A 9930-nucleotide genomic window follows, 5' to 3' on the forward strand; every position below is an offset into this window, starting at 1 on the left:
TGGTGTACAACCGTGTCAGTAAACAAATGATCTAACACATGATCACACAAGAGGCAGGCGAAAGAAGGCGAACGGAAAAAAGGGCGAACGGAAAAGAGGCGAATAAAACGACAATGGTGAAGTGGGGGAGAGGAAAACGAGAGGCAAATGGAAAATAATTTAATGCGAGAGATAAGAGTTTGTGAAGGGTACTTGGTATGTCTTGGCTTGAGTGTAGATCTCCCCGGCAATGGCGCCAGAAATTGGCAAGTTGATGGGAGATCAAATCGTGACTTGACTTGGCGTAAACCTCCCCGGCAACGGCGCCAGAAATCCTTCTTTCTACCTCTTGAGCATGCGTTGATTTTCCCTTTAAGAGGAAAGGGTGATGCAGCAAAGTAGCGTAAGTATTTCGCTCAGTTTTTGAGAACCAAGGTATCAATCCAGTAGGAGACTACATGCAAGTCACCTAGTACCTACACAAACAAATAAGAACCTTGCAACCAACGCGATAAAGGGGTTGTCAATCCCTTCACGGCCACTTGCAAAAGTGAGATATGATAAAGATAATAAGATAAATATTTTTGGTATTTTTGTTGTATAGATTGGAAAATAAAGAATGCAAAATAAATAGTAAACTAGAATTGTAGATGAGAAACTTATATGATGTAAAGTAGACCCTGGGGCCATAGGTTTCACTAGTGGCTTCTCTCATGATAGCATATATTATGGTGGGTGAACAAATTACTGCCGAGCAATTGATAGAAAATCGCATAGTTATGATGATATCTAGGCATGATCATGAACATAGGCATCACGTCCGTGTCAAGTAGACCGAAACGATTCTGCATCTACTACTATTACGCCACACATCGACTGCTATCCAGCATGCATCTGGAGTATTAAGTTTACAAGAACATAGTAACGCATTAGGCAAGATGACATGATGTAGAGGGATAAACTCAAGCAATATGATATAAACCCCATCTTTTTATCCTCGATGGTAACAATACAATATGTGCCTTGCTGCCCCTGCTGTCACTGGGAAAGGACACCGCAAGATTGAACCCAAAGCTAAGCACTTCTCCCATTGCAAAAAAGATCAATCTAGTAGGCCAAACCAAACTGATAATTCGAAGAGACTTGCAAAGATATCAAATCATGCATATAAGAATTCAGTGAATAATCAAATATTGTTCATAGATAAACTTGATCATAAACCCACAATTCATCGGATCTCGGCAAACACACCGCAAAAAGAATTACATCGAATAGATCTCCAAGAACATCAAGGAGAACTTTATATTGAGATCTAAAGAGAGAGAAGAAGCCATCTAGCTAATAACTATGGACCTGAAGGTCTGTGGTAAACTACTCACACATCATCGGAGAGGCTATAGTGTTGATGTAGAAGCCCTCCGTGATCGAACCCCCCTCCGGCAGATCGCCGGAAAAGGTCCCAGATGGGATCTCACGGGTACATAAGGTTGCAGCAGTGGAAAAGTGGTTTCGTGGCTCCCCTCGATGTTTTCAGGGTATAAGCATATATATAGGCGAAGGAAGTAGGTCGGTGAAGCTACGAGGGGGTCCACGAGGGTGGGGGCGCGCCTGCCCCCTGGGCACGCCGCCCTACCTTGTGGCCGCCTCGTTGCTTCCTTGACCTCCACTACAAGTCTCCTGGATTGTGTTTGTTCCAAAAAATATCCTCGTGAAGGTCATTCCTTTTCTGTGAAACACTGAAATAGGCAAAAGGCAGCAACTAGCACTGGGCCTCTGGTTAATGGGTTAGTCCCAAAAATAATATAAAAGTGCATATTAAAGCCCATTAAACATCCAAAACAGATAATATAATAGCATGTAACAATCAAAAATTATAGATACGTTAGAGACATATCAAGGCGGTCCGGGGGCACCCGAGGTGGGCACAACCCACCAGGGAGCGCCTGGGCCTCCTAGCATGCCCTGGTGGGTTGTCCCCTCCTCGGGACTCCCCCCAGGTCCAACCAGGGCCCAACATCTTCCTTCTAGTCCATAAAAAATCTCCGTAAAGTTTCGTGGCATTTGGACTCCGTTTGATATTGATTTTCTACGATGTAAAAAAACATGGCAAAACAACAACTGGCACTTGGCACTATGTTAATAGGTTAGTAACAAAAAATGATATAAAATGACTATAAAATGATTATAAAACATCCAAGATTGATAACAAAACAACATGGAACAATCAAAAATTATAGATACGTTGGAGACGTATCAGATATACTCTTGATGATTTAAAGGGCATTAGTCCCACTCTATGTCAGCACAAAATTAATATCGAACCTGATGCTAAACTAGTTATTGATCACCAACATCGGTTAAATCCGAAGATGAAAGAGGTGGTAAGAACAGAAATATTAAAACTTCTGGAAGCAGGTATAATTTATCATATAGCTGATAGTAGATGGGTAAGCCATGTTCATTGTGTTCCTAAGAAATGAGGTATTACTATTGTTCCTAATGATAAGAATGAACTCATTCCACAAAGAATTGTTACAACCTATAGAATGGTAATTGATTTAAGAAAATTAAATAAAGCAACTAGAAAAGATCATTACCCTTTGCCTTTTATTGATCAAATGATTGAAAGATTATCTAAGCACACACACTTTTTCTTCCTAGATGGATACTCTGGCTTTTCACAAATACCTGTTTCTCGACCTGATCATGAAAAGACCACTTTTACTTGTCCGTTTGGAACCTATTCTTATAGATGTATGCCTTTTGGTTTATGTAATGCACCTGCTACCTTTCAAAGATGTATGACTGCTATATTCTCTGACTTATGTGAAAAGATTGTTGAGGTTTTCATGGATGACTTCTCTGTTTATGGGAAGTCTTTTGATGATTGTTTAAGCAATCTTGATCGAGTTTTGCAGAGATGTGAACAAACAAACCTTGTCTTGAATTTGGAGCAATGCCGCTTTATGGTTAATGAAGGCATTGTCTTGGGTCGTAAAATTTCTGAAAGAGGTATTAAAGTGGATCAAGCTAAGGTTGATGCTATTGAGAAAACGCCATGTCCTAAGGACATCAAAGGTATTTGTAGCTTCCTATGTCATGCTGGTTTCTATAGGAGATTTATTAAAGACTTCTCTAAAATTTCTAGGTCTCTTACTAGTCTCTTGCAGAAGGATATTCCTTTTATTTTTGATGATGATTGTCTTGAAGCCTTTGAAACACTCAAGAAAGCCTTAATTTCTGCACCTATTGTTCAACCACCTGATTGGAACTTGCCTTTTGAAATTATGTGTGATGCTAGTGATTATGCTGTTGGTGCTGTTCTAGGACAAAGATGTTAGAGTACGTAATGGGCCTAATGGGCCCGTTAGTCTTAGGGTTAATTAGAGATAAGAGTCGCTTTCTTAGGGGTCAAGTAAGCCTTGCTTGGGAGTCAAGTAAACCTCTCTATATAAAGAGAGGAGATGTATCAATCTAATCAAGCAAGAATTAAGAAGGAAATCCTTCCATCTTGCCCGGCCGTGGGAAAAAGGCCCCCGGCCGGCCTTCTTGCGCCCTCCTTCTAGCAGCGTCATAACAATTTGGTATCAGCTAGCTTCGGTTCGATCATGTCTTCACCGCCGCCCAACCCGTCTCTTCCACTGTCGGTCACGACCGTCGCCCCGCTCCTGCCCGCGCCGGGATCCTCCGTCGTGCCCGCCCCTGTCGTCCTCACCCCGGAGGTGTCCGGGGTGCTGCGGGACCTAACACAGGCGGTCCAGGAGATCCACCAGTTCTTGGCCGGGTCCTATGGGCCACACCCGGCTGCGCCGCCCATCACCGCCACCGCGCCGCCGTGGCTGCCGTGGCAGCCGCCGCACCAAGCGGCCCCCACCGCGCTCGCCGGGCTACTGCAGCAGCCGCTGCAGCTGCCATCCATCGCCCCGTCCTGGCTGTCGTGGCAGCCGCTGCACCAGGCGGCCTTCGCCGCACTCGCTGGGCCACTGCAGCTGCCATCCATCGCCACCACCGCCCAGCCCTGGCTGCACTGGCAGCCGCCGCTCCTGCCCGACCTCTGCCGCGCCCGGTGCTCCACCGCAGCAGCCGCTGCCCGGTGCGCCACCGCCGCAGCCGCTACCGCAGCCACCGCCGGTTAGCTCCAGCCCCGCATCGACCGCGCTGACGGGAGTCCCGCTCCACCAAGTCCAGTCCCCGCCGTCGCCGTCACCGCTTCCGTCTTGGATCACTACCCGCCACGTGTCGGCGGCGGTGAGGCTGCAGGCTACTGCGCGCGGCCTCCTAGCGCGTCGGCGTGTGCGGGAGATGCGTGGTCTGCAGCTGCCGCTCCTCCAAGTTGCCCTTCACTCCGCAAAGGACCTCGATCTCATCCGCTGCGCCGGGGATCTTGGGCATGCGGTTTCCCCACGGGCAGCGGGCATGCTGTTTTCCCCACGGGCAGCGACCTCCATGTCTGCGACATTGGCGGTTGGGGGGGCGCACCCCTCCTCGTCATTCTCCATCGCAAGCCCCCCACTCTTCCCTGTGCGGTGCAGACCAACAGTCGTCCGGCAGGAAGAAGGCATGGTGTCACCGACAACAACGCACCACGTAGCACCACTGCATTCCGTCACCAGGCATCGCAAGGGCACCTCTGCTGGTCACTCTTGCGACCACTTCCAGGTGGCCATACACATGCACTCCTTTTGTCCAGATGGTGTCCATGGGATCCAGGTGGCTGCACACGTGCACGTCCGACATGCGGATGGTATCCACTTTTTGTTAAGAGGTCCAAAATAAATCGTCCCAGTCCATTTCAGGTTGAGAATAATTAAACAAGCTGAGATGTAAAAGGCTTGTTTTTAGGTGTTAGGTTTGGGTTGCGTCGAGTCATGGTTATAAGTTGGTTAGGCTGCAGCTTGAGGACAAGCTGCATGTCCAGGTGGGGTGTAGTGTTAGAGTACGTAATGGGCCTAATGGGCCCGTTAGTCTTAGGGTTAATTAGAGATAAGAGTCGCTTTCTTAGGGGTCAAGTAAGCCTTGCTTGGGAGTCAAGTAAACCTCTCTATATAAAGAGAGGAGATGTATCAATCTAATCAAGCAAGAATTAAGAAGGAAATCCTTCCATCTTGCCCAGCCGTGGGCAAAAGGCCCTCGGCCGGCCCTCTTGCGCCCTCCTTCTAGCAGCGCCATAACAAAAGAGTTGATAAGAAATTGAATGCTATTCATTATGCAAGTAAAACTCTAGACAATGCTCAAATAAATTATGCTACTACTAAAAAAGAATTCTTAGCAGTGGTGTTTGCTTGTGATAAGTTTAGACCTTATATTGTTGATTCCAAAGTAACTGTTCACATAGACCATGCTGCTATTAAATATCTTATGGAAAATAAAGATGCTAAACCTAGACTCATTCGTTGGGTTCTCTTGTTACAAGAATTTGATTTGCATATTATTGATAGAAAAAGAGCTGAGAACCCCATAGCTGATAACTTGTCTAGGCTTGAAAATGTGCTTGATGACCCACTTCCTATTGATCATAGTTTTCCTGATGAGCAATTAGTTGCAATAAATGTTGCTAATGTACTCCTTGGTATGCTCACTATGCTAATTACATTGTTGCTTATTTTCCACCTAGCTTCACATATCAACAAAAGAAAAAATTCTTCTATGATTTAAGACATTACTTTTGGGATGACCCACATCTTTATAAAGAAGGAGTAGATGGTATTATTAGATGTTGTGTACGTGAGAATGAACAGGGACAAATCCCACGGAAATGTCACACCGAGGCTTATGGAGGGCATCATGCTGGAGATACAACTGCTCACAAGGTATTATAGTCTGGATTTTATTGGCCTACTCTCTTCAAGGATGCTCGTATGTATGTCTCATCTTGTGATGAATGTCAAAGAATAGATAATATCGGTAAGCATCAAGAAATGCCTATGAATTATTCACTTGCTGTTGAACCATTTGATGTTTGGGGATTTGATTACATGGGACCTTTTCCTTCCTCTAATGGGTATACACATATTTTGGTTGCTGTTGATTATGTTACTAAATGGGTAGAAGATATTCCAACTAGTAGTGCTGATCACAACACCTCTATTAAAATGCTTGAGGAAGTTATTTTCCCAAGGTTTGGAGTCCCTAGATATTTAATGACTGATGGTGGTTCACACTTTATTCATGGTGCTTTCCGTAAAATGCTTGCTAAGTATGATGTTAACCATAGAATTGCATCACCCTATCATCCTCAATCTAGTGGTCAAGTTGAACTTAGCAATAGAGAAATAAAATTAATTTTGCAAAATACTATTAATAGGTCCAGGAAGAATTGGTCTAAGAAATTAGATGATGCACTTTGGGCTTATAGAACAACTTATAAAAATCCTATGGGTATGTATCCCTATAAAATGGTTTATGGAAAAGCTTGTCATTTATCCCTTGAGTTAGAACATAAAGCTTATTGGGAAGTTAAAGAACTCAATTATGATTTCAAACTTGCTGGTGAAAAGAGATTATTTGATATAAGCTCATTAGATGAATGGAGAACCCAAGCTTATGAAAATGCAAAGTTATTCAAAGAAAAAGTTAAAGGATGGCATGACAAAATAATCCAAAAGCGGGAGTTTAAAGTTGGAGAATATGTTCTTTTGTACAACTCTCGTTTTAGATTTTTCGCAGGAAAGCTCCTCTCGAAATGGGAAGGCCCCTATGTCATCGAGGAGGTTTACCGGTCTGGAGCCATCAAAATAAATAATTTCGACGGCACTAACCCGAAGGTTGTCAATGGGCAACGAGTAAAGCATTATATCTCAGGTACGCTTATTAATGTTGAAAGTAATATTATCCAAACTTTGACACCTTAGAAACACATAAAAGAGTCCTTCCAGAACACTCCAGAATCATGAAAATAAGGAGGTACGTGATACGGTAAGTAAACGGACTCCTAAAAATCTGCAAAAATATTTTTATTAGTTTTGGAATATTTTAAAATTTTGGAAATAAATAAACTTCCAGGGAGCATCCCCTAGTGGGCACAAGACACCAGGGCGTGCCCAGGTGGGTTGTGCCCACCTGGGACACCTCTCGTACTCCGTTGTTCTACCATATGCTTGTCCTGCAAGAAAAAAACCTATATATACTTCCCGAACCTGTTGATCACCGTATCGTGGAGAAATCCTCTGTTCTCTTTTTCCTTGTTGTTTTCTGTCAGATTCCATCTAACATGGCCTCTTCAAGCTTCTCCAAGGACAAGATTTCTCCTTCATCACCACCATCATCTCCTTCACCACCAAAAGGAGAATTGAGTATTGGGTATGGGCACTCCCCTTGGCTTCCGCCAAGCTTGGGGGAGGTGCCCTGGTATCGTATCATCCCACTATATTTTTGCTTTTACTTATCTTAGTTCATTCTTTTTCTTTGGATGAAAGAAAGTTTAGTTCGATCCTTTCTTATTTGAAAGTTTGCTTAGTTTTAGTTTTATTTCTTATCATAGTAATCGTGTGCAAGTTATGGAATAAAGTCAGTTTTAGTTTTTGCTCTCTTTACTTTCATGTTGCAAATAAAGAAAAGAAATAAAGTAAGAAAAAGAGAAAGGAAATAAATAATGAAAAGATTATATACTAATCCTATGGTAGGTGATGGCACCACATAAGGAAAAGTATATGTAGAAAATTTTATTAGAGATTGACAAACATAGCATTAGTCAATGATACAACTCATGAAAGAATTAATAAGGGAAGAGAAGATTCACATATAGATATACTGTCCTAGAAATCTTTTGTGATTGTGAGCCCTCATCAAAATATTATATGCAAAGAGTCAAAGTTTTTCCCTCTATTCCTTTTATTTTTCTCTTTTGGCAAGCATCATGTGGCGAGGAAAGATCTAGGCACATATGTCCAGTTGAATATAGATAGCATGAGTTATTATTGTTGACATCACCCTTGAGGTGAGTATGTTGGGAGGCGAAACTATAAGCCCCTATCTTTCTTTGTGTCCGATTGAAACGTTTTGCTCATGGGTACAAGGTGAGTGTTAGCAATCATAGAAGACTATATGATGGTTGAGTATGTGGACTTGACTAAAGGCTCCGACACGTGACTCTTCCTGAAAAGATGATGAATTATAGTTGCAAATTTGACTGAGAACATAGTTTTTTTTGTTTCTAATAGAGTTTTTGCTTTATACTTCGATTGTCTGATCAACTATTACTTATTCATGATAATTATATGATAAAAGTCCTACATTTAATTTTGTTGCTGCTATAATAATCAACATGATGCTTCTATGTCCGTATTTTGTTTTTATCGACACCTCTCTCTCAAAGCATGTGGACATGTTTTTCGATTTCGGTTTTCGCTTAAGGACAAGTGAGGTCTAAGCTTGGGGGAGTTGATATGTCCATTTTGCATCATGGTTTCTTACTGTTATTTATAATGTTTTTATCCATAATAATGCTTTTTGGAGTAATTCTAATGCTTTTTCTCTCATAATTTGCAAGGAACACACCAAGAGGGAGAATTCCGGCAGCTAGAAATCTGGACCGAGAAAAGCTACGTTAGGCCACCTATTCTGCACAACTCCAAATGAGCTGAAACTTTACAAAGATTTTTTATGGATTATTTAAGAAATGTTGGAATCAATAAACACCAGAGGGGGCCACCAGGTGGGCACAACCCACCTGGGCGCGCCAGGCCCCCTGGCGCGCCCTGGTGGGTTGTGGCCTCCTCGGCCCACCTCCAGTGCCCATCTTTTGGTATATAAGTAGTTTTGACCTAGAAAAAAATAAGGGGAGGAATTTCGGGACGAAGCGCCACCGCCTCGAGGCGGAACTTGGGCAGGGGCACTTTTGCCCTCCGGCGGAGCGATTCTGCCGGGGGAACTTCCCTCCCGGAGGGTGAAATCATCATCATCATCATCACCAACAACTCTCCCATCTTGGGGAGGGCAATCTCCATCAACATCTTCACCAGCACCATCTCATCTCAAACCCTAGTTCATCTCTTGTATGCAATCTTGTTACCGGAACTATAGATTGTTGCTAGGGGGTGACTAGTAGTGTTGATTACATCTTGTAGTTGATTACTATATGGTTTATTTGGTGGAAGATTATATGTTCAGATTAAATATGCTATTTAATACCCCTCTGATCTTGAGCATGATTATTATTTGTGAGTAGTTACTTTTGTTCTTGAGGTCACGGGAGAAATCATGTTGCAAGTAATCATGTGAATTTGATATGTGTTCGATGTTTTGATAGTATGTATGTTGTGATTCCCTTAGTGGTGTCATGTGAACATCAACTACATGACACTTCACCATATTTGGGCCTAAGGGAATGCGTTGTGGAATAGTAAATAGATGGTGGGTTACGAGAGTGACAGAAACTTAAACCCCAGTTTATGCACTATTCCATAAGGGACCGATTGGATCCTAGAGTTTAATGCTATGGTTTGAATTTATTCTTAATACTTTTCTCGTAGTTGCGGATGCTTGCGGGAGGGTTAATCATAAGTAGGAGGCTTGTTCAAGTAAGAACAACACCTAAGCACGGTCCACCCACATATCAAATTATCAAAGTAGCGAACACAAATCAAACCAACATGATGAAAGTGACTAGATGAAATTCCCGTGTACCCTCAGGAACACTTTGCTTATTATAAGAGACCGTTTTGGCCTGTCATTTTCCTAAAAAGGATTGGGCTACCCTGCTGCATACTTGTCACTATTATCGTTACTTGCTCGTTACAAATTATCTTGCTATCAAACTACTCGTTACTTACAATTTCAGCACTTGCAGACATCACCTTACTGAAAACTACTTGTCATTTCCTTCTGCTCCTTGTTGGGTTCGACACTCTTACTTATCGAAAAGAGCTACAATTGATCCCCTATACTTGTGGGTCATCAGACGTCCATTTGCCAGATTTCATAATCATAAAATGCGGCAACTGCTAACATGAT

The 9930-nt window shown here is 42.8% G+C and overlaps 1 protein-coding gene across 1 annotated transcript; it reads left to right on the forward strand.

The window, feature by feature from the left end:
* Window positions 1-3587: 3587 nt before the first annotated feature.
* Window positions 3588-4115, forward strand: LOC147959335 (uncharacterized). Its single transcript, XM_087532606.1, has one exon. The coding sequence runs from the start codon at window positions 3588-3590 to the stop codon at window positions 4113-4115; it is 528 nt and encodes a 175-aa protein (XP_087388732.1).
* The last annotated feature ends 5815 nt before the right edge of the window (window positions 4116-9930 follow it).

Source organism: Triticum urartu, chromosome 7A, assembly GCF_056163025.1.
Source record: "Triticum urartu cultivar PI428250 chromosome 7A, HENAU_Tu73, whole genome shotgun sequence".
Classification (NCBI taxonomy): domain Eukaryota; kingdom Viridiplantae; phylum Streptophyta; class Magnoliopsida; order Poales; family Poaceae; genus Triticum; species Triticum urartu.